The 26836-nt window shown below is 39.7% G+C and overlaps 1 protein-coding gene across 1 annotated transcript; it reads right to left on the bottom strand.

Moving 5' to 3' along the window:
- Positions 1–244: 244 nt before the first annotated feature.
- On the bottom strand, positions 245–26836 carry gnmt (glycine N-methyltransferase). Its single transcript, XM_079459218.1, has 6 exons — positions 26428–26836; positions 20380–20507; positions 20188–20301; positions 19974–20116; positions 1223–1347; positions 245–1079 (listed from the first exon to the last, which is right to left on the bottom strand). The coding sequence occupies exons 1-6, from the start codon at positions 26631–26633 to the stop codon at positions 905–907; spliced, it is 891 nt and encodes a 296-aa protein (XP_079315344.1). The 5' UTR covers positions 26634–26836; the 3' UTR covers positions 245–904.

The following is a 26836-nucleotide window of genomic DNA, read 5'->3' as shown; positions in this document are numbered from 1 at the left end:
GGAGTCCGGCATGCAAATTTCATTCGCCAATTTCATTGGCCTTTTTCAAAATAGTCAGAAGATGATAGGTTCTCAAGTCAAACCCCATCTGTCGGTTCGACACAACGAGACTGACAGAAAGGGAACACTTCATACTCTTTACTGTATATAATAATCTAGACTGGTATTTCGTAAATTTGCTAGGAGGTCATAAAGATGCAAATTTTGTGAACAGTGAAAAACAAAACAGTTCTTAAACACCAGAGACTGTTACTGATTCCATTTTTTATTCGTCAAATGTTTTTTGTCAGTTTATATGTACCCATATCACTACTTACAAAATTAGCACAATGAATCAATTGGACATTTATTTTTGATAGAAACTTTATAACAGAAAGAAACACTACAACACGTTTTTGGAGTACACCTATGCCAAAAATACAATTTCTAATATTTTAGGAAAAATAACTATTATATTCTTAAATCATATTATGCTTTTTAATTGTTTAATTTGCATAAAAAGAAACACTGCAATTCTTTAAAATGTCACTTTTTAGAGTTTTTAGGCCAAATCTTCAGTACCAAATTTGGACACCTGTTGTTTAGGGTTTTTACATTAGCCTTCTAGAAATATAAATAAAGGAGAATTGAGAAATGTGAAATAGGGTACAATGAAGAAGTAAGTAACTAAGCAATTATGATATTAAGCAATAGTGCTAAGAAAGTACTAAGGACCTAAATCTGTTCAAATAAAGCACAAAGATCTTACAATTTCACTTGCAAAATATAATAGTGTGTACTTCAAAATATACAATATGGCCTCATAATGTGTTAAAATATCCTTGTGTTTGTTGATAGCAGCAGCAGGGCAGAGTAATAGGGAAATTAACTGTCAACTAATGTAGCTTTAAGCTGTAACTTTTATCTATAAGATCTGCTTTTTAACTACATGGATGAAATAACAGGGTGTCTCTTGTTGCCCTGGGGTGTGCTGCTTAAAGTCACCATATACATTGTGCTCACACTTATTAAAAAAGGATCCTCCTAAAATCTCCTTGAAACTTTCCAGACGATGAGGATAGTATGACAGGCGGAATTTACTACAAGACAGAGAAAATATATAAGTATTTAAAAAAGAAATCACAAATATATGTATAATTATTATATTTAATTCATATTGCCATTATTTACCCTCAAGTTACCATGACCAAAGAAAACCTGACCCGATGGGAAGTCTTATTACCTTGTCTCAGGGGGAGTTTGAACGCCCTCAAGCTGAGGCAGTTCCAAAGTGTAGTCCAGTGTGATCATGTGAGGTTTGTTATTAACCCACAGCACAGAGGTGGAAATGTCCTGTTTCAGGTCACTCTGAAAACACATTTTCAAGAAACATTACTTCAATTAAATTTTACAGAGCTATTATGTCTTAAAACAGAGAAACCAGAAAAAAAAGAGAAAAATGAAAAATTATTATGTTTGAAAAATCTGTAAACAAAAAAGGTAACAAAATTTTCATTGATGCTGTGACAGTATTGCACAACACTGTTACAGCAAAACTCCAAAGAGTTACACAAGCTTTTTAAACACCAAACGTACACTATCCATACCTACATGAGTATACCTTAAAATCTCTGTTATTTGGCTTTTTTCGAAGCTTTGATTATGTTTTTTGGGTGTTTAAAAATGGAAGTAAATTTTTCTTGTTTCATAAAACGTGTTTATTTCACATATTTCAAGTCTAATGTTCACCGCAGTCCCTCTTCTCACAACACGATAGGATTCTTTCCGGTTTCCAGAAAGTCCCTCCTTCTGAAACGTTCTGGCTAAATCCGAAATCGGAAACTCAATGAGCAGGTACTTCATTTCAGTAAGTACGTACCTCATGGGGCTAAATGGGTATGTACTGTTGTAGGGTCGAGTCAGACCAAAAGGTTACCACCTGGGATTGTAAAACCCCAAACGCTCTAGGTTATCTTTTTTTTGTATTGATCAGGACACATTCCAAAACTCACCCCTGGGCTTCAAAGGGATTCTTGGGGGGAGGACTGGGCTGTGTCCTAAGGTGAGAATAGCCATATGGCACCAGACAGAGAGCGTCAAATTATTTCCTTTAATGGCCCTTTCTCTCCTCTAGCCACATAAGAATGGCCTAAAGTGTACATAAATGTATCTCCACATTGTATGCTTGTTCCCATGTTATTCTACCTCACCTATAACCTATGTGTTTCATATGTGTTTCATCGTAACCATGTCTGTAATAGCTTTCTTGTACAAACTACAGGTCAATGTACTCATGTTTCGCACCCAAAATCAGCTCACTACATTGGATCGCCCACCCTAGAGGGGCGTGATGCCCTTAGGGTTTAAACTTCTGGGCACGGAAGGAAAGTTGCTCGTTCGTGTTCCTTCATCTCTCGAGACCTGTCTCTCCCCTGGAGACAGCCTTTTCCGGCAGTTTGCTTCGGCTAAGTTCATCTACCTGCGTCAGCCAATCCGGTTAGCAGGAAGAATCCAACGGACTCACCCGCTCGCTTTTAACCCACAAGGACTCGGAAACCTTCATCACACCCCAGAATTTGTACCAGCACACCCAGAAAGCCAATGCAAGTATCTGATCTATTTCCAAATAGCTGCGTTTAGGCTTTGCCCCTTTTAAATAAGGAGATTGTCCTTGATGGTTTATGCAGATGTGAATAGCTGATGTAATACTGTCATTCTTTACTTTGTCTATTTTCTATCATTTCTTTACTGGGCTTGTGATCAGAAGGTTGCCGGTTCAAATCTCAGTGCCAGCAGGTCATGACTGAATTGCCCTTGAGCAAGACACCACCTTACCCATGTGAGGCAGTAATGTGCCACTGTAGAAAACTACTTTTTAGTCGCTTTGGATAAAAGCGTCTGCCAAATGAATTAATGTAAATGTAAATCTTAATGTCACTTAAACTGCTTGATTTCGTTACGAAGACTGAAGTGGTACTGTACTACAGTAAGAGTATTGTTTTCCAAGGCCAGGAAGGTGATATTTCTTAAGAGTTAATATACAAAACAAAAGGAATACAATATGTTTGTGATTTTGTGATACGTTATCTCAGTCTAATATAGTCAATAACAGGCACACACTTCCCATTGTGAAGAATTATTATCCCAAATGGAATATTATTTTCGTAGCAGAAAAATGCTTATTGACTATAAACTGATGCTAATTAATCTTTTGACTGTATTCTTCCTATTGTGTGATGTCTCTCACATAGATACGTTGCTCTTTTAAGCATTCTGTTGTATTAAAAACAACCTGAGAAAATCTCTGTGGAGTTTTTTTACGTGCTAAGCATGGTTTAAAATGAATGTTATCCAAATGTTATCTAACCTCGCTCTCGTTTAACTTTCACTTCCTCATCTGTTCTTTTCTTTTCTTGTCCATAAAACTACACACTTTTTACATCTCTTAATTATTCATTTGGATAAATAAGTAATTTAATTTAGGTAATTAATTGGTTTATAAATTTATTTTTTAGGATTTGTGTTTTGTAATTATATGTTTATGAAAGGTGATCAGAAAGTTGAATTGGGCCAGTGTATCCGTTAAACCACCTGATTAAATGATCTTATGTATTATTATCATGTATTTGTAACTCCCATGGAATATAGTTTTTGCGTGTCATGATGCTGGGTACAAGTTGCAATGGATACTGCTTGTACCTGAGTCAAGTAAGATACAGGACCGACAACATGAGCAGAATAGAAAAAGAAGTGGTAACAACGAGCCGCTGGTCAAGACTCATCTTTGACAGTGATGAAAAGACCTATGAGATATGGGAGACAACATTTTTGGGGCCAACTTTGTTTGCAAGGACCAAAAAAGACTATTATAAATGAGACTTCTGATGATAATGAAGACGATACAATAAAAATGGCGAAGCATATGCAGAGCTTATTCAGTTCCTGGATGACAAGAGTTTGTCGCTAGTCATGCGAGAGGCAGCGGATGGCGGACGAGCAGCGTTGCAGATTTTGCGTGGATGGCAAGGGGAAAGCCAGAATAATTGGATTATATACAGAACTAACTTTGAAATATGCTTGTGCGGCTGGAAATATGTTACAAGTGTGGTACAAAAGGTCACAAAGCAAACACATGTCGCATGGTGGACATGGTGTAGTCAATGCAAAAGGAATACTCACCGTGATGCAACATGCAGACAGAGAAGGCAGAGAGATAACGCAAGGCATTTTGAAAAGTGTGAAATTTGCATACAAGGAAAATGTATAGACTAGAAACAGAGGGCCAGATGCTAGAGCCAAAACAGCTTTAGAAGTGGTGCATACAAATTGGGAAGGCCTATAGACCCAGAGTCCAGAGATGGTCATAGGTATGCACTATCCTTTATGGATGATTACTCCAGTATTGTGTTTGTGTATTTTCTGAAAAGGTACACAGTGACTGCCACAGAGAAATTTATAGCAGATATGGCCCCGTGTGGGAGGATTAAATTTATAAAGTTGGAAAATGGCACAGAGTTCACAGGAACAGTGTACCAAAGGTTATTGAGTGGAAATGGTATTTTCTTATGAGACTTCAGCACCATACTCGCCACACCAAAATGTCACTGATGAACAAAACTGGCGAACCTTATTTGACATTGGTAGCTGAATACTAATAGAGAGTAGGTTACCTAAAACACAAAGGACCTATGCAGTCCAGACAGCAGCTGTAGTGAGAAACAGACGTTTCAACAATAGCACCATTCTAGAATTCTAGAATAAAGAAGTTTGGATCAGAGTGTTACGCCTAAAGACATGACAAAGGGTAGTGGGACTCTAGATGTGAGAAAGGAGTTTTTGTGGGATATGATAAGAATAGTCCAGCTCACATGGCCTATTAACCCAATAGTAGGAAAATAAAGAAACAGACTATTGGTGTTCGTAACTAAAAAGATTACTGAAGCAGATCAGTCACCAATAGATGATGAGGATGATTTTGTAGTCAGGAACAGTCCTAAAGAATCAGAAAAAAACCCCAGAGTAAATCTGAGAAGTCCTCAATCCAATCCAATCCAACTTTATTTGATTGAGCTTAACATGAAGAGGCAGATCGTTCCATAAATTAGGAGCCGATACAGCAAAGGCACGGTCCCCTCTGAGCTTCCGCTTAGTGTTAGGCACACTCAGGAGGGGCTGATCCTCAGATCTGAGAGAGCGGCTGGGTATATAAGGGCATTGTAGCTCTGAGAGGTAGGGCAGGGCAAGACCATTTAGAGCTTTAAAAGCAAATAAAAGAATTTTAAATTTAATCACTTCCAGTGAAGTGCAGCTAAAATGGGGGAAATGTGCTCATGCTTACGTGTGGTAGTTAAAAGACGTGCAGCAGCATTCTGTACCAACTGGAGACGGGCGATGGAGGACCCACTTACCCCCACATACAGTGCATTACAGTAATCCAGTTTAGTGGTAACAAAGGCGTGGATTATCATTTCAAAATGCTGCCTTGATAGTATTGGCTTTATTTTTGCCAGCTGCCTCAAATGGAAGAAACTTGCTTTAAAAACCGCATTGATCTGACCACTAAACTTCAGCTCCCGGTCTACTTTAACTACTAGGTTTTTGATGCTAGGTTTAATGTACTGGCCCAAGGAACCCAAATCTACAGGGACCCACCCAGTAGTGCTACCAAAAACCACTACTTCTGTTTTTTCATCATTGAAATTTATAAAGTTCAAAGCCATCCAAGCCTTTATGTGATCAAGACACTTAAGTAGTAGATTGGCAGAGTATGAATCTTTCCTTTTTCAGTGGTATATAAATCTGACTGCCATCTGCATAACAGTGGAAAGAAATGCCATGCTTCCTAAGTATGGAACCAAGTGGGAGCAGATAGAGAGAGAAAAGAAGAGGGCCAAGTACTGAGCCCTGTGGAACCCCACACATAAGAGGAGCCGAGGAGGATACACAGCCACCAAGGCTGACACAGAAAGTTCGATCAGCCAAGTACGACCTGAACCACTCTAGTGCTATGGCCCCAATGCCCACCCACTGCTTCAAACGTGATATCAATATCTCATGATCCACTAGGTCAAATGCAGCGGTTAAACGTAAAAGCACAAGAATAACACAGTCACCAGAGTCAGTAGCTAAAAAGATATCATTCCAAAAAGGCTATTAATTGATTGTGCTCAATCTTCTCCAGGATTTTTGCAAGGAAAGGCAGTTTAGAGATAGGCCTGAAATTAGCAAGTACAGATGGATCTAAAGCAGGTTTTTTAATCGGAGGTTGTACTACTGCATGTTTAAAATTTCCCGGGACCACACCTGAGGACAGACTGCTATTTACGACAGCAATAACAGATGGTCCTATAGTGGGGGAAACCTCTTTAAATAGTGGGGGAGGGACAGTATCCTTTATAGAACCTGAGGGCTTCAATTGATCAACAATGTTCTGTAAAAGGGAAAGGGTCACAGGCTCAAATTGATCAAAAACAGCAGAGCAGGAGGCAGGGATTGAGGGATCATAAAATGGAGATTTGAGCCCTAATAGAAATGACTTTATCAATAAAAAAGTGAAGGAAATTTTCACACACAGCAGTGGTTACCTCCATACAGGTGGTCTGCGGGGCATTTAGAAGAGAGTCAATAGTTTTAAACAAAACGCAAGGTTTGTGACAATTTGACAGGATAATATCTGAGAAATGTTTACTTTTAGCATCTTTCACAGTTTTCTGATAAAGCTGCCAGTCTTCCCTTAACATTTGCAAAGACACCTGCAGTTTGTCCTTCTTCCACTTGCGCTCAGCTCTATGGCACTCAGTCTGACAACATGGGTTGTATCATTTAGCCAGGGCTCAGATTACATTTTTGGCTGCCTGAGTTTTAATGGAGCCACAGTGTCTAAAGCAGTTTCGCAGGTGGAGTGAAACCATGAGCTAAGCTTCTCTGTAGTACACAGAATCCGGGATGATGAGTCCTTACTGATAGCATCCGAGAACTGAGCCGCAGTGAAAGGGTTAATAATACGATAGCAACGAGCAACATCACTAGGTTTAACTGTATTACAGACCAAAACAACCTCAAATAAAACAGTCATATGGTCAGAAAACACTGCATCACATATCTCCAGATTAGAAATGGGCAAACCAAATGATAGGACAAGATCAAGTGTGTGTCCATGTTCTTGTGTGGGTCCCGACACAGACTGCACAAGAATAAATGAATCTATGAGGTTTAAAAAAATCATTTTAAGCTTGTCAGGACAACAAACATGGACATTAAAATCCCCAACAGTAAGAACACGATCATATTTAGGCATGATTTCAGCTAGAAAATCAGAAAAATCATCTAAAAAATCCTTATTGTACTTAGGAGGGCAATAGACCACAGCACACAGCACTGTGTTAGAGCGACCACACTCAAATAAACTCAGTTCAAAGCTGGTGAAAGAGGATGATAACAATAACTGCTTACATTTATAATGTTTATTATAGACAATCGCTGTTCCTCCTCCTCGACCCGACATCCGCGGGGAGTTAAAGTAGCAGCAATCACTAGGTAGAAGTTCAATAAAAGCGCTGGACTCACCAACACTCAGTCATGTCTCAGTCACACAGAGGAAATCCAATTCACGGGACATAAAAAAGTCCTTTATGATAAAAGTCTTGTTTGCTAGCGATCTAGCATTTACCAGGCCAATCCTGGCAGGAACCGGCGCCACCGTGGCGTTGACTGTCCGGGGAACCCGACACAGCAGCTGCAGGTTGCAGTGATTCACCCCGCACCAGCCAGGACGAAGAGAGCTGCGGGCGCGAGGCTGTAATGCCTTTTTTGTGCCGACGACAGGTATCTGCCAGGCGTCGACAGGGTCCAACGAGCGTCGAGGAACAACGAGGTTAGGTACGACCCCAATCTCAGTCCAAAAAGGCGTAGGAACCTCACACAGAGTCCGTAAATTACCCAGATTTACCCCGTGCCTGCGAGGACGAGTAGAGCAAGGGCCGCAGGGCTGGAACACCTTTTTTGTGCCGACGACAGGTATCTGCCAGGCGTCGGCAGGGTCCAACGAGCGTCGAGGAAAAACGAGGTTAGGTACGACCCCAATCTCAGTCCAAAAAGGCGTAGGAGCCTCACACAGAGTCCGTAAATTACCCAGATTTACCCCGTGCCTGCGAGGACGAGTAGAGCAAGGGCCGCGGGGCTGGAACACCTCATCCAAGCCAACAACAGGTATCCGCCAGGCACCATCCACGACCCCAATCTCAGTCCGAGCAGGCGTAGACGAACGTGCAAAACGGGACTTCAACCTAACCATCCGGCCGCTGCATTTACCCCGGCCGCGGAGGCGCAGCAGGTGGAAACCGGACGAAGCAAAATTGTGCCGGGACCCTCACCAGAAATGGGGGCAAAGTTTCATGTCCACCATCATCCCATTTTACTACATCTTCGACGAAAAATCGAAGATCCAGCAGTGTTTGGCGATCATATACTAGTAGAGCATCGACATCAAGAGCAATGAGAAAAAGAAATAGCACAAACACAAACAACACAGACAGTAAGCCACACACACTGGAGCCATCCAAGCCTCAAGAACAGGTTAGAGTATTACTTAAGCACTCTGCTAACACTTTCTTTGTTTGACTCCTCATGATTCTTATCATTCGTTTCAGAAACGACCTTTTAGTCATTAGAAAGATCATAATATGAAATCGACCTAGCAAAATTAGGTCAGTGCGGTGCGAGGCAAGAAACTTGCAACTTTAGCCGGTTTCTTTCTGTATGAATATTTTTTGCATCAGCCAAAATATGAGAAACTGTCTATTTGTTTTGTAGATTAACTTCTGACAAGTTAAACATCGTATTTGGAATACATTTTAAAACTGCTACGTGCCTAAAAAAACTGTTCTTGAATGAATTGCAAGACGTGATACAGCGCTCTCGCAATTCACATGAGCATCTTTTGGCAAAGATTTGTTTAGTTTGGGGTTAAGTTTCTTAAGATTCACACCTTTCCCAGTACCCCAGTGGAATCTGTTTTTTTTAATCAACCCAGACCTGGGTAGGTTTCTTCAGAAATGCATCACCTTGAGTAAACAGCTGAGATAATTAAAAAACAAATGTCAAACACTCCACCCAGATTAGACTCATAACAATGATTAAAAACAGATCAAATATATACGTTCTAGGTTCAGAGATTATGTATATAATGAAGTTCAAATAGAAGGGAAGGAATGAGATGGGAACCGTCGGACGTAAACTAACTTCTAATTAATAAAATCAAACGTAAATAAACACACACAAACCACAACATAAAATCCAGGCCTGGTCCTCTCTCACTGACGGTCCGGTTGCTCGTCCTCTTATATGCTCCCGGCTCTTGTCCCGCCTACCTCGCTACATACCCCCATCGCCCCTCGCAGGCCGGGGGTACCCCAAGACTGTGCTTGCTCCCCCTTCCCTCGGGAGAGAGAAAAAAAAAGAAAAAAGTCTGATTCCCCGACATGCTGCCGCTCGGTCCTCAACCACCCACTGCACTCTCCTTGTGGTGGCCCTGAGCGCCAGACCTCGCGCCCCCTGGCGGCGGCCCCTCTGGTAGGGACACAGTAGCGGGTCCTCCGTCCCCTGGTCCTCCCCCTTGGGCAGACGGACGCAGGCTCTGGCCTCTGGCAGGCGGTGGCCGCTCTCAGCACTTCCGCCCCCTGCTCCTCCCCCTCTGGCGGACAGATCCCCAAAATCCGGCCTCCCTCTCTTGGGCCGACGAGACAGGCTCCGGCCTCGGGCGGACGGTGGCGACCCGCTCCCTCTGGGGAGGCAGCCATCCCGCAGAGACCCAGGTGCTCTGCGGCAAGGTCTCTGCTCCAGAACCACCGCTTCTCGTGTCCATATTGCCCGAACTCTCCGACACCGCAAGGCCACTCGGTTGGCGAGGACTTTTCGACAGCATGTCTCTCTTTCCTCCCCGGTTTCGCTACCACTGTAATGAATGAGGTTCAATAGAAGGGAAGGAAGGAGGTGGGAACCAGCGAACATTTAATAAACTTTAATAAAAAAATAAACAAACAACACACGCGGAAGTAAAGACCGGCAGCCACCGGGCCCGGTCCTCTCTCACTGACGGTCCGGACGCTCGTCCTCTTAAATGCTCCACAATCTCCTCCGTGATACGAGACCGGTGCGCGTACAGCTGACGCTCGTTAACACTCACGCACCAGCCTCGCATCACGGCTCTCTACCCGCCTACCTCGCTACAATGTACTTTTTCCAAAGGTGTATAACAGCGCCACCTGCTGTACAACAGTACAAAAACCGATTGCCATAATAACTCGTCTTTGGGAGGGAACGGTTGATTCTTAAATGACAAGATAACTTGTCAATGGCAAGAAAAGAGTTAAAGGGGCCACGTTCTTAATCGTGCTGCTGGGACTCGTGTCACTAATATTAATCAAAGAACAGATGAAATCAATATGATTTCATAGCTTTTATGAGGATTCTTCTGTATTTCATATATTTAGCAGTAAAGACTGTCAAGTGTTTGAGAACTTAAGCCTGGTTTCACAGACAAAGGTTAAAGCTAGTCCTAGACTAAAATAAATGTGCAACCTGTCCTAATTGAACATAAGAAATGTCTTAAAATATATCTGTGCCATTGTTTTGTTTTGAGATGCACACCAGTAATGTTTTTTTCAAAGGCATTTTTATAAAAGCAACATAAATATCTAAATTCAACGAAGGCATAGTCCAGGCTTATGATAAGCTGTGTCTGTGAAACCTTTATTTAATAACAGGTCTGTACACCATTGTTTCCTCGTTCCTTTGTAAATCGTGTGCGTGCAAAAGACCACTGAAAAAAAATTGTGATGAATGCCCCCAACGTTGCATATAGACGCCCATGTTCTAGGCCAGCCGGACGTGCACAGCCGAATCATCGTCAGTTTTGCAGGTTTTGTGAATAGGTATGGGCGATGTCTACTTTCTACAGTGAAACCTTGCGATGGACAATGACATTTTTGTATTCGTTAAATTATCTGCAATGTTATGAAGTCAGGGGTGTCTAGGCGCGATCTGCGCAGAGACACGTCTTCTCTATAAAACACAAGCTGTATTACCATTAGAACCCCTACCGCAAGCAGTAAGCAGTGATTTTAACCACTTCAATTTCCCAAGCGCTCTAGTTGCTGTTAACTGCCATATTATAAGAAACTTAAAAACGCCCACAAGTTTCTCCTTCATCATTGCAGAATCCAGACATATAAAGCATCTGTACATTTCCGTTACCACAACAGAAGGCAAGCTTCTCCATTCATTCGATTGGACTATGAAAAAAGAACCTGCAATGACGAAAAGGAAAATCACACTACATCCGTCTCGCATGTATGGATAAATGAAATGGTGATAGTGATTCCAAAAAAGTGTATTTTGACATTAAAATTGTGTCAAATGCATCAGCCATATAGCCCACGCATTTAGCCACGCAGAACTCCGTCTGAGGCTGTGTCTAGTGTAAACATTGTTGTTGCTGCACAATTACTGGAGGAGAACCATGTCTGTGTCAGTATACGCTTTACTGGCAACACCTTGCAGTTGGTGATTGATGTTGCTACACAGGCATCGAAAGAGCTCTTGGAGCTGCACGATATCTTGTGAAGCACTTCAAAAAAAGTAATCAATCCTGCAGTAAGCTCAAAGAAAAACAGAACCAAACGGGTGCAATGGAAATAGGGCTGTGCAATTAATCGCAATCGCAAAAAAATTGCGATTTGAGCACATGCGATTTCTAAATCGCACAAAGCTGCGATTTTATTAATGAATTTATAACTCAGACTCAAACTAAAACGGTGTTGTGCGCATGTTTAAGATGTTAACCAATCAGAGCTCACTTATGCGAACTGCGCAAAATACGAAAAAAGCTGAGAGGAACAAGAACAGAATAGGCGAACGGGAGGAATCTATATAAAATATGGATGCAGGTCAGAATAAAAATGATTTGCTGCCAAAAAGAAATTCAACATCAGTCGTATGGGAGTATTTTGGATTTAGGAGAGAAGATGTGTCAGAGAGCAAGGTAATCTGCAAGATCTGTGAAATGATTATTGCAACGAAACGGGGCAATACAACAAACTGTTCCAACACTTAAAACAGCGGCATAAAAAACTATATGATCAATGCATGTCAACAAAGTCCGTTGAACCTAACAAAAGCACACAACAAAGCCAAGCTGAACAAGTATCCATCGTCGAAGCATTTGCAGGCGTAACGCCTTATGAGAAAGGATCAAAACGCCATAAAGAAATTACCGAAGCGATCACCTATCACATTTGCAAAGACATGATGCCTGCGTACATCGTCAGTAAAGACGGCTTCCGAAGATTAATACAAACACTCGACAAAAGATACCAGCTGCCCTCGCGCACTCATTTCACACGAGTTGTTATTCCTGAAATGTATGAGAAATGTAAGGCAGGCGTTGAATGCGAACTTAAGCAGGTAAAATACTATGCCACAACCACAGATAAGTGGTCCAGCAGAACGATGGAGCCGTATATGAGCTTAACGGTGCATTATATTAATGACAACTTTGAAATGAAGAGTCGATGCTTGCAAACAGCATACTTTCCAGAAGATCACACTGGAGAAAATATGTCTCGAGGTTTAAAAGATGCTTTAGCATCATGGGGACTTGCTGAAGAGCAACAAGTGTCTGTCACCATAGACAATGGATCTAATATAGTGAAGGCTGTCACTTTGAACAACTGGACACGATTGCAGTGATAAACAAGGGTGCATGGATACTTCATCTGTTGAACACAAAGATTCTTGCAGTGGATGATGAAGATACTGACCTGACCAAGACTATAAAATCAAAGATTCTTAACTACATCAACAAACATTATGGGGAAGAAACTACCCAAGAGATTCTGGATATAGCAACATTTTTGGATCCAAGATTCAAAACCAGCTACACTGATGAGGATAAACTTCAAAACATTAAGGCCAGGGTCATGTCTGATATGGAAGTGGGTTCACACCAGGTGAGTAAATTTATGTAAACTGGATGAAACTGTCATCTCTTAATATCAAAACTCTTGTATATGGCTTTTTGATCTTCCCTTCCTGTTCTGTATGTCAAAGGATACATCTGAATCTGCGAGTTGCACAAGCAAAGAGAATCCTGACATCAATCTACCTCCACCAGGCAAAAAAGCAAGGAAGTCCTTAGGAAGCTTCTTCAAAAAGAAATCAGCCATGCCAGCAGCTCTGCAACTTAAAGCCATAGCATCTGAGCTAAACAGCTACCTGCTTTCTCCATCCATTGACAGTGAGGAAGATCCTCTGAAATGGTGGAGACTCCATCAGATACATTTTCCAAGAATGAGCAGGGTTGCAAAAAAGTATCTTTGTGTTCCGGCCACCAGCTCACCTTCAGAGAGAGTGTTTAGTACTGGGGGTAATGTGGTGACATGTCACCGTTCATGCTTAAAACCAGAAATGGTGAACATGCTGGTTTTTCCCTCGCAAAAAACCTTTAAGAAAGCAATACATTTTTTGGTTCTGTTAGTTTGTTTATTGCTATGACAGGAGTTTAGGTTAGTTCATCTTAATTTATTTTATGTTGTCTGTTTTATGACCTAATTTATTAGTTTTGTTTATCAAGCAGTTAATACTGTACAGTATGTTATTTCATTGTGAAATGTGTAGAGTGAAAAACTATTTTTAAGTTTATTTTTGGAATTTAGGTAAGTTAACCAGAATTTATTTTATGTTGTCTGTTTTAAAGACATTTATTTAAAGCTGTATTACTGTTAATACTATGTTATTCCATTGTGGAATGTTCTGCTATGCACTTCTGGTGCACTTAATACATATAGAATGTTACATGCTTGAAAAAGTAAAATAATTACCAATATCGCAAATAAAAATCGCAATTGCAATATTCCTTATAAAAATCGCAATGTGATTATTTCGTCCATATTGCACAGCCCTAAATGGAAATGTTCTATCCTTGCTTAATGACGTGTTTATCTTTGCTTTCTAAGGTGTTTATCATGTTTTTCTCTGTACGCGTCATACCACTCTGCCTTTGCCCTCGAGCAAAGGCCAAGATGTTCTGTTTGGAATAAGGGGCATCACTTCTCGTAAACCAGCTCGGGATTCTTGCTGGGGGGGAAAAGGGAGAGGGTGTCACGTTTGAATCATATATAAACTGTGTGAAGGAGGAAGGAGAGCCTTTTTCTGCACCATTTAATTGCTTATGATGCAGATTAAATGACAATAAAATTCTTTGCAAAGAAACCTCATGCCTCTGTGCATTGCGTTTGTCTGGGCTGACTCACCTAGTTTAAGAAATAAGAGAAATCCACAACAATTTGGCGGTTGGGATCAAAATGCTGACGGAGAATGGACTGGAGTTGACTGCTCATCCTGGACAAAGCAAATCCAGCTCTAACCCCATACAGGGACGAGAGAACTCTACTCCGCACCCCAAGCTGACGTGATGCCAAAAGATCTCCGTGCAAGGCACAAAAGTGAAAAACGGTGAGTCGAGATAGATTTCAACAGTCTGTAGAGCAGGGACTACTCTAAAGACTGTTTAGAAATCTACTATTTTAGAGCAGGGACTACTCGGAAATAAAATGGCGCAAGGGAGATCCATATGAATATGGATAAACCAACGATAAACCAACGTGAGGAAGAGGTATGGAACAGGAAGTTTAAGGAGTAACCTATTTAAAAGAAAAAGCTTACTTTCCAGAAAACGGTACATTCAGTACCACTAAATTAGAGAAAATAAGAGAACATACAGATAAAAAGACATATTTAAAATGTCTAGAAAAGAAAGAGAAAAATATGATGAAGCATGTAAATGTTTAAAGTTATGGGAGAGGGAAGCAAATAGACGTGACGATGTTTTCAAATTTTTATCGTGTAAACATACTCGGAAATATAATGCATCTCGCACTCCTCGTGCTATGATTAGCCAGTTAACCAGTGCGTAATGATTGATCGAACACTGCAAGCGTGCGATGGAAATGTAACGCATCGTACCATATTTGGAACATCAGGTTCAAGCAATTGTACTGACAGGTACGCCCACCTTACTTTCGTATACATTTGGGCAGTCTTAGTCAAATCATACCACAAACTCACGTAGATTTCTGGGGTGTGGTTACACAAGGCATTTCAGGCAGGTCTGGGTGAGCATTCGCTTTTAAAAAGAATGCATCTTTTGTTCAGACACGTACATTTTTGCAAGTTTAGGTGTCTTATACATGCATGGGCAACTTATAACACACCAAAGACACAGAAAAACATGTATTCACGACATATGACCCCTTCAATCAAATGAGTGTATAAAAGAGAAACTGAGTTTAAAATTATTCTGCCTGTATGGATGCATGGTCCCATCGTGGATTTGATGGCGAGACAGCGCTGATTAAATATTTAGATTATTTCAGATTTAAGATACAAGTTGGATATTACAAGCAGCTATTTATGAAACAATTATCACACAATAGGTTATTTGCACATTACGTCATGGCACTGCGTGAAGTGCTGATAGAGGGCAGCAAGCCATCTCCTCCATAGGAATTCACAATCACAAACTCAAAATACCAATGTTTTGCATTGTTTTTGATTGTTCTCGATTGTTCAAATTGATTAAACCATGAAACTACAAGGTTTTTTAATATGTGGCCTGGGGTTTAGAGTGTTGGGCTTGTGATCAGAAGGTTGCCGGTTCAAATCTCAGTGCCAGCAGGTCATGACTGAAGTGCCCTTGAGCAAGGCACCTTACCCCTGATTGCTCTGCAGTAATGTGTCACTGTAAAAAACTACTTGTAAGTCGCTTTGGATAAAAGCGTCTGCCAAATGAATACATGTAAATGTAAAATTCAAATATTGATGATGATGAGAGAAACAGAGATAAAAGTGTCTTGTAAACCTGAATCTGCGGTCAGGAGCTGTGCCGGATGATTTTTTAAAACGACCAGGGAAGCCTAACTTCTGTCAAAACTTGTCATAAACACTAGGTAATGTTAAAAGAATAAGTACTTATTCCGAGGATTCTTCTCAATAGAAGTTCATTCTAAAGAAACCACATAATGTGGCTCAAGTCAATGACAAACTTGAACTTTAAATTTATTTATCACTGATATCGAACATAAATATTTTACTTGGTTTTCCGTGGTTGTTGTTTTGGCATGATAAGCTGTTTCCTTTTTATGGACTTTTATGGGAAGATTTCTTTGCTTTATCCGTTTAATGAGGGCAACCCTTTGACAGCATAAAAAACATATTTGGTAGGTAACTTAATCGACCAATCACAACGGCGTTTCCATGTCTCTCTGTGAGCTTGTGTTAGTGCATGGATATCTCCCATTCGATCAATGGAGATCAGTCACAAATAGTCACATTATAGCATCTGACCAATCAGGAGTTGCTGGGGCGTTTCCAACTTCAGTTTCAAATGTGAGAATGCAGGGTTCAAATTGTGAGACATATACAGTAGGTACGGAAAGTATTCAGACCCCCTTAAATGTTTCACTCCTTGTTATATTGCAGCAATTTGCTAAAATCATTTAAGTTCATTCTCATTAATGTACACACAGCACCCCATATTGACAGAAAAACACAGAATTGTTGACATATTTCAGTTTTTCTTTTTTTAATAAATCTGCAAATATCACATAGTCCTAAGTATTCAGACCCTTTGCTGTGACATTCATATATTTAACTCAGGTGCTGTCCATTTCTTCTGATCATCCTTGAGATGGTTCTCCACCTTCATTTGAGTACAGCTGAGTTTGATTATACTGATTGGACTTGATTATGAAAGCCACACACCTGTCTATATAAGACCTTACAGCTCACAGTGCATGTCAGAGCAAATGAGATTCATGAGGTCAAAGGAACTGCCTGAATAATTGTGGCAAGGCACAGATCTGACCAAGGTTACAAAAACATTTCTGCTGCACTTAAGGTTGCAAGGTAAGCACAGTGGCCTCCATAATCCTTAAATGGAAGATGTTTGGGACGACCAGAACCCTTCCTAGAGCTTGCCGTCTGGCCAAACTGAGCTATCGGGGGAGAAGAGCCCAAAGATCACTGTGGCTGAGCTCCAGAGATGCAGTCGGGAGATGGGAGAAAGTTGTATAAAGTCAACCATCACTGCAGCCCTCCGTCGGTGCTTTATGGCAGATTGGCTCGACGGAAGCCTCTCTAAGAGACAGCCTGCATGGAGTTTGCCAAAAAACAACTGAAGGACTCCAAGATAGTGAGAAATAAGACTCTCTGGTCTGATGAGACTTTTTGGCCTTAATTCTAAGCTGTATGTGTGGATAAAACCAGGCACTGCTCTTCCTCCTGTTCAATACAGTCCCAACAGCGAAGCGTGGTGGCAGCATCATGCTGTGGGGGTGTTTTTCAGCTTCAGGGACAGGACGACTGGTTGCAATCAAGGGAAAGATGAATGCGGCCAAGTACAGGGATATCCTGGACGAAAACCTTCTCCAGAGTGCTAAAGACCTCAGACTGGGCCAAAGGTTCACCTTCTAACAAGACAATGACCTTAAGCACACAGCAAAAATAACTCTGTGACTGTTCTTGAATGGCTCAGTCAGAGCACTGACTTAAACCCAATTGAGCATCTCTGGAGAGACCTTAAAATGGCTGTCCACCACCGTTTACCATCCAACCTGACAGAACTGGAGAGGATCTGCAAGGAAGAGTGGCAGAGGATCCCCAAATCCAGGTGTGAAAAACTTGTTGCATCTTTCCCAAAAAGACTCATGACTGTATTAGATCAAATGGGTGCTTCTACTAAATACAAAGCAAAGGGTCTGAATACTTAGGACCATGTGAAATTTCAGTTTTCCTTTTTTAATAAATCTGCAAAAATGTCAATATGGGGTGCTGTGTGTACATTAATGAGAAAATGAACTTAAATGATTCTAGCAAATGGCCGCAATATAACAGAGTGAAAAATGTAAGGGGGTCTGAATACTTTCTGTACCCACTGTTTATCCGCTCCGACCTACTCCCACAAATACGATAATACCATTGAAACGTATGTGTTCCTAAATAAAATTAAAATGTTCATTAATAAATGTTTTATGCATGTATTTTTTGTGTCTTATTTTAAATATATATATACTTTTTGGGGAAACAATTTCCATAGCTCGGCGAGGAACCATATATGGTAACTTCACTGACCTTGATTTCCAAATTAAAATAATGTTCAAAAGACTTGTAATAAGTAACCTCCGATAACACTCCAGGGTTGATATATTGAGAAATTTTAAATATTTAAATGAATGCCCTATGAGGGGTTAATAGAAGCTAGTGTTTATGACAAGTTCGGTTTGACAGAAACCTGGGCTTACCTGGTCATTGTTTAGGTTGTTAAACACAGTTATTTTGGATTTGTCATAGTGAATTCCTATGGAGAAAATCACTTCTCTTCGCTCTCTCAACGGAGGCAGTCGCATTTTTCTTGCTCCCGTCCTCCCCTTTTTTTCCTGCTGATCTCGTGTCTCGTCATCTATTGAGAGATTCTCTCTGCACTGCTCTACAACTGAAATTATGGATCTGACCAACTGGTCTCTCAATGCTATTGACACGATCTTCTCGACGAGAAGCTTGGGTTCGGGGGAACCTGTCTGCCCTGATGGAACGTTCGCAGCTGGCTACACGATGGACGCCTGGGAGAGATGGCGGATCATGTGTCTGGCTCCTCTTTCCGTGGAGGACATTGAAGATATCTACCTATTGGGAACCATGATAACAGGTAAAATTGATGTTGTTGGAGGCCAAAATGGATAAAATTGACAAAGAGGGTAGCCGTGGAAATGGAATGCGGTTGCTTGCCCCAAGACTAAACAATCAATCTTATCTTTTTCGACTCCCCGTATCAGCCTTGTGCAAGGCTGCTGCTGGAATTCAACCCTGAGTGGAGCAGTACGGAGAGACGCTCTTGCGTCCCTCCCCCATTCTACTGAAACACCTGCACAGACTATCACACAGACTATCACACACAAACATAGGCCGCACTCGAGGGCGGTCTCCCATCCCCAGATCCATCACCTCCGTCGCTTTGACCCGCCAGCCTGACAAGCGGGTCTGTATTTTTAGATTAGATAAGATTCAACTTTATTGTCATTACACATATACAAGTACAGTGTAACGAAATGTAGTTTAGGTCTAACCAGAAGTGCAGTTAGCAAGTGCAGGATATACAGTTAGAATAAATACAGAATACAAAATTGAGAATATAATACAGTGGGCATGGACTATAAAAATATTTTGCAGTAGGTGTGTTCTATGAAAACACACGGTGCCACCATGGCAGCAGGATCAGATGGCTGCTTGTCGGAACTGGATTACTTATCCCTGTTGCAAGTCTTGTCTGTGGTGTATTGTGTACATGTTTTTTCTCCTCACTTTCCCCATGTTATGCTTTATCTTCTTCTAAAAATACATTTTGTTGCACTGTACTTGTATGTGTGTAATGACAATAAATTTAATCCAATCCAAATCCAAACTAGCTGCCCTCCATTGGCACGTCATCAAAACCATATGATTGCAAACAACCTATACAAGCCCAAATAACACTGCTGGAGATGTGCATCTAACGTATGATATGGTGTGAAATTAAATCTTCTAACATTTACTTTCTGCAATCTCACTTGAGATCACTAACTCGCCATTTGTGTTGCAAAATCCCCTTGTCTTCAGAATGTGCGCACGCATGGGTTTGCCTGCAGGTGCCAAAATTTTCCTGTCAAGTTTTTATAAATGCCATCTATTGTGTAGGAAGTTGCGTACGCATCTTTCGGGACATGTTTTGTGCTGTCGCAATGGTTATAAATGAAGCCTCAGCTCTGTGCTATGTCCCTTGAGCTACTGAGACTTATGCACTGCATATTTGCAAAAAGAAAATCTAGTTAAGGCTCTTGGAGTTTCTGCCTGAAAATATTTCATACACTGGTAAACACATATGTGAGTTTTTTTAATTATTGTACCTTATAGTAAATATTCTTTCCTTGTGGTGCCTGACCAGTCTCAAGGATGTAGTCATAGTTACGGTGATCAATAATCAGGATACCGCCAGGTTTTACCATGCTGGCGATGTTCTGCAAGGCAAGCTTCTGATCGCTTTGGTCTCCTGTGAGACATGAGCAAAACATTGAAAGAGCTTAGTCAATGAATATATAATCATATAAACATTAAACAAACCTTTGAAGTCTGGTAAATGAGCAAACGAGTTTCCCAGGCAAATAACAGCATCAAACCCTTCTCCAGGTTTCTGGATATCTTCTGGTAACGTAAGCCAGTTGGCCTCCTCAATCACTGAAATCAATAAAAACATCTTTCTTTATCATGTGTAAATAAGATATTCTACACCAATTATAATAAATAGGATATTACCCCAATTATCAAAAGATGGCTCTTTCCTCCTCTCCCATCTCTTTTTAAGGGCATATTTGAGCATTTTGTCACTGGCATCCACACTAACCACTTTGAATCCCTCTTCCACCAACATAACGGAATCAACCCTTAAAACAAAAATGGACAAAAAATCTGATAAAGTGCTTTCATATTGTTTATTTTATTTGTTTATATATCAATAGCATATGGTTACCCCAAAACTATGTAGCAGTCTACACAACAAGAAACTTTCAAACTTTTCTTGCTAAAAACACTTAATTCTTGATTGGCAAAGTCTTGGTATGTTTTATTCATATGTAGTCCAATATAACCAGTATAATTTTTCAAACTGACTTGGATTGCTGAACAAGCAGTCCTCCATCCATACAGTCTATAGGAGTATAAGATATTATTAGTAACGGTTAGTGTGTCAGTGGGTGGCACCAGGAGTTCACAAGGTGAAAGCCACTTCAGACAGAGATGTTAATAACAACACCAGCAGTTGCTTTTCTAGCATTTACATTTAGCATTACATTTCTTATCCAAAGAGACGACCAATGCATTCAAGCTCTGGCGGGTGTACGATATGGCAAATAATGCTTAGATACGTTTTTTTAAAAAGCAAAGCCTAGAACACGAGGCTCTCTAGACACGCTTTAAAGACGCATGTTGCTGTCAAAAACAGTTGTCTTGCAACAGAACTTGTAACAATTGCCACACCTCGAGGCAATGAGGGGAAGTAAACAATGGTCAGAATGAGTCTTATATGTGAAAGTATAAGCAGATGATGATTGTCAAATTACACCAGCTTTTGTACTTGACCACTTCAACTGTACCACCATTACATATTCAAGCTGCAGCGGGTTTCAGTCGCACACACACACACACACACACACCCTGGAGCTGTCAGTCTTTTCAGAAACTGATCAGAATTTTTCCGGGTTATATAAATTCCAATACGCTCAGATTGGTCAAGGTGACCCAATCAATTGTGCTTGGCTTAAAGCGTGGGACGAATCCCAGCCGGCATATGACCGACCTTCAACGTTGAAATATGGTTGAAATAATGTCAGTTGTTATTTTAACGTTGAAACAACATTAAATGCAGAACGTCGAAAAACGTGAACAAAACGCTCATAAATCAATGTTGAAATTAGATCAAGATCTAAACTTTAAATCAACATCATGTATTCCATGCATCTTCAACAATCAAAATTTTCGGTAAGTCTCGTATTATTGCATTTAATATATACACACACACACACACACAAATATAAATAAACAATAAAAGCTTATTTTGCTGTTTCATATGTTTTTCCTTTAACCTTAGTAGTGGCGCGAGATTGCACGAGACGTTACGGTAACGGTTCACGTCAGTCAGTGAGGCGGGAAAGCGCGGAGTGACGACGTGACGAGACGACGACTACAATCTATGAAAGTAAGTTGATAATATTATAACAAAAATTATTAAATACTACCCATTATGTCAATTTATGGAGAATTTTCAAGCTACCGTTTAAGGTTATGCGTTTGAAAATGTTTGGATCTACGTCATTGAGGCTTTTGCCACTTGCTTTACGGTTAATCTGGTGATGTTTTGAGATAAAAGTATGTAACTTATAACAATTATACGTTATATGAACGTTTCTTTCTGACACCCAGTGAGGTTGTTCCATGAGATGTAGTGTTGTACACAAGCCTAAAACAGCTCACAGAAATATTTCGACCAACAAGTTAACTAACAGGCAAGGCAGCGCGGCCGCCATTTTAAAGTGAAAATGTGAACTAGTTAACACGGAAACCGACAAAATGCAACAAAAGAGATAGGAAAATAGCTTAGTAAATGCACTCCAAAAATGCTTTTTTGAGAAGTCTACAGTGCGACCGTCATTTGAAGTGAAAATGTGAATAGCCTGTAAATGTGAAGCGGTAACATGTTGTGTATTGGTCCATATGTTAATTAGTAAATATACAATTTCACTATATTATCAATCACACTAATTAATTTTAACAATGCTAGGCTTTTATTTAAACTTACAAGTCTTCTAATTCAAGTGTGGAAGCTGGCGTTTTGTGTGGCATTTTCGCACCCTCATCCCTAGGCATATTAACGTTAACGAGATGTTAAATAAATGAAAATCGATTTTAGGAATTTCTTTAAATTGAGATGATGGCAAAGACTGAGCAAGTGATTGATATTTTATAATAAAACTTTTTTTTTAATAGATGACGTACCATAAAAAATGGAGGCGGCAAAATGCTGAATTGCATGCAATGACACTGTCTACCGGTAGGCCATTCACAGAGAACGCGTGTTACCGTTTACGTGTAATTTATCACACGCTTAATTTAAGTGTATAACATGCTGGGTGCTTGTGAGTTTTGTCATTCAAAAAAAATTATTTTAGGAAACAACGCTATGTAAAACATTACATGCATGTTTTCAGGTCATATCTCATAGAAATTCAAGCTGGTTTCTCTTCTAATGGAATAGCATGTGGGAGGGTTACATAATACTGTAGCGCTACAGTGCCATAGTTATCATTTTAACAGCCATTTACATATACATTATTTCAAATAATTAATAAGTGCCATTTAATTGCTAAAAAGCCTTTTATTTGATCCCAACTTTGTCTCAAATTAATATTTTTTTTCAGCAAGCATATTTGAAAAAACTTGGAGGTGTGGATGATGTGGACATGGTGAAAAAATCAATGTCTGCGTAAGTACTTTTTTGTGCCAGACATTGGATTATTTGTCAGAAATAAAATCAGCTACATCATATCTATTATATGATCATACTGACCTTTCAGTGGTGCACCATTTGTTAAGCTAGTAATAAGCTATCAGCCTCCACTGGCTGATATTCATCCTTATCCTTTAATTGAGTAGAACTGCACTTTTCATCACAATTTTAGTCACACAAGCGTCACTACTCTAACATATAAACACTAACATATAAACACTTGCTCAGCCCCTAAATGATTTAACCCTCTTTCGTCACTAAAGGGGGAACTGTAAGGCCTGTTTGGCAGTGTACTGCAGAATCAATGAAGTAGTTACACACCAGAAAACATTTCAAGACAACTCAAAGCTGAAAAAATATTTTTGAGGATGCAGATTAGATTTCATTGGATTTCTCTTTAAAGACTTAATTTCCTTTCACAAAGAAAGATTTTGTTATATGCATGTTTTGTATGCTGCTTTAATTAACTGTCTTTACTTTTTTTTATTGTTTTACACTTTTTAAAGGTTTTGTACATTCATGTTTATTTTTCAGAACTCTTTCGAATGCTGTGATGTCACAGATGAATTTAAAGGGAAAATGTGGGAAGCTGCCATTTTCAGAGTCTCTGCTATGCCAGATCATATGTGGTAGGTAAAAATAAATGAAATTGCATACATAATATATACTTTTTTATTTGTGCTTATCCAAATTACTATTTAGGGAAGTCTCTTTTACTTGTAGTGATGTTTCAAGTTAAAACAACAGTGTTCTTTTGGCTTCACAAGTCAAATGTTTGCACATATTTTTAAGATACAGGGCAACCTATATGTGATCCCTATTGATCGATTTTGGTACATTTTTGTCAACAACAGGGTTTGGTACCTACAGTTGTCAACAACAGGATTTTTTAAGGCTGAAATATACATGAAACTGTTTTGTTTTTCTCTTCAGATGCTGTCATCTACACACAACACGAACACAAATATTACAGACCATGTCTAAATACTTAAAATATGCTCCAGAGAGGATAGGCGGTGGTGGCCGTAAAAAGACACTTCACTGATGACCCACTCCAGTTTAAAATAATTTAATGAAAATGAATTTGTGTATGTTCGCGCGTGTGATTTAATTTTGTTGAATGAGAAAAAATAAAATGGATGTAAAAATATTGCTGTTTATTTTTATTCTGTCTTATCTGTATATATACAAGTGGACTCTCAAACCTGCACTAAGAGCATCCAAAGTAATTCATTCAAACGATTCTACAGTTATTAGAGAGATTTTTTTTAGGCCAATGTAAAATTGTTACAATTACTATCAACATTAAGTATATACTCCACAGAAAATCACTCTACATGTTAATTATTCATTTAGTATTGAAAAACCATTGAAACGGTAGCAATTTCAATGCTTTATTATGGGGATAAAAAACAATAAAGCAATTATTATACAACATCGTTTTCTGACCGCAATTCAACTAGGTTGAAAGGTAAGACGTTGAAACAACGTTGCTATTTCAACGTTGATTCAATTTGCAAAACCGAAACGTAATTCAACGTTGATTCAACCTTGGTCCTTGACGTTTATTCAACGGTGAATCAACGTTGAATTGTCAGCTGGGATGTTTTTCTGCTTTACGGCCTCTTGTGATTGGTCAAACGCTAAGAGCTTCAAGTCAAGTCAACTTTATTCATATAGCGCTTTTAACAATTTTCATTGTTACAAAGCAGCTATACATGAAACGTATTGACTATAAGCAAATCATTTAAAGTTATACAAGTAAAAACAAAAAAGGTGAAACACAGAAAACAGACACACATACACCCAGGGTTTTTCCTGGCTCAAAATGAGACGGAGGTGGTGCCATCTTGATCTTGCATACACACACACACACACACGTTGGACCAAGCAAATCGACTTTGACATTATAAGTTTATGAAAATTACAATGATTAAGTTATATAAAACATTACTTTTATGCAACCAAAATGAAATGTTTTTATCAAATAAAGCTCTTTACCATTTTCAACTAACTTTTCATTCCACAATAGCCAACTGAATTAACCAGGCTTACTAAATGAGCAAATCTCACCATCTGGCACTCTCTGTGGTTCACTTTAAATTATTCAATAATGGCCCTGTTCAAAATGGCACACTCCAGTCTTGTGGACCTCCTCAGAGGTGTATATATATATATATATACATACACCTATATATATATATATATATTACATTACATTTCAAAAAAAAATTTTTTAAGGATTATGTCTTTTTTCTAGTACAAATATGATCTAAAACTTCTTAAATCAAGATACACTGACCTAAAATATTAAGGGTTGTTTTATGAAATAAAAATAAAAGAATTAGGTTAATTTATGTTTAAAACAAGCAAATAAAAATCTGCAAATGGATTAAAAAAATTACTTTACTTTTTTTTTAAGGGTGCTCTGATTGATCATCATCACTTTAAATAGTTCTCTTTCTATAATAGGCAATCTCTTTAACGGCCGATCAATAGAGCCGATCAAATGACACAACATGTGTTGGCGTAAGTGTGTTCAACTGCAGCACTGTGTACTGTTGACCGAGCGCCTCGTGAGGTCTGGCCCGTTCAAAAGTAACATTACAAAGTAACCCACTTTACTCCATGACGGAGGCTACATTGCATTTGGAAAGAAGTTGTTAATTTCACGAACCAAGGAATGAATTACGTTTGTTGAAACAGTGCTTCCTGCTGACAGAATCATGTACTGTTTAAAAGCGCAACACAGCGACGGCTTCAAAGCTGAATCTAATGAAATACACGTGCAAAATTAGGCTAATGTACCACGACTGCGTCAAGAAAATCTATTAAATTCACAATATGAAACTCTACGTTTTCATTCCTTAAAAAGATGAGGGGCTTTTGGCAAAACATAAGGGACTTGTTATGCTGCCTTCAAGTGCTGTCAGAAATTCTATAATTCCAACATCAACCTGGTTATAATATATGGAACAATGCTCTTTAATGTTAGCAGATACTTGTTATGTTTTAATGTTACTTAATACGTTTAATGCTACTAAATCCAGACGTTGCTTCCGGGTTGATTATCGAACTTCCGAGAGCACGTGAAGACAACATTATGGGGTTCACACAAAACGCAAGAGAAACGATTTGCGCGAGTAAACTACATACAAAGTCGATGCAAAGACGCAAATAGGCACGAACTCGCGGCTGGCAATGCGATACACCATATCGTTTGACATGACTGTAAAGAACACGTACATAATTAAATCCATAGTACATTTTGGGGGAATAAACATGATAACTAGAGGTCGTACCCTGTGCCGCAGGCTACGTCCAGAACACTTTGAGCCCTGTGTTTTCTGAGCAAGGACAGCACCCAGCTCTTGTATTCATCTGTCCTACTCCTAGTGTCTCCGATGTACAGCTGCCACACTTTAGCCGCTTTTCCGTCAGCATACTGGTCAGGAAGCCCGACTGCAGCTACGCCAAGAGATCGTGTGCGGTAAACACTGTCCACCATTCTCAAATGTTACACCACGTGGATATAATATGCTGCCAGTCTTCCGTAAACTCCAGCTTTGTTAAGGTGTTTACCCATGCCTCCGACGTTCACGTTTACATTTATATTACGTCTGTGTTGAAAGAGAAACCTACGACCAATTAGAAGTGCGCATATTCTCACGCCCCCAATATCATTGGTCGAGACGTGTGATCACTTGAATC

This window comes from Barbatula barbatula, assembly GCF_947034865.1.
Source record: "Barbatula barbatula genome assembly, chromosome: 6".
NCBI classification, from domain to species: Eukaryota; Metazoa; Chordata; class Actinopteri; order Cypriniformes; family Nemacheilidae; genus Barbatula; species Barbatula barbatula.
This window is presented reverse-complemented; position numbering and strand designations above follow the sequence as displayed.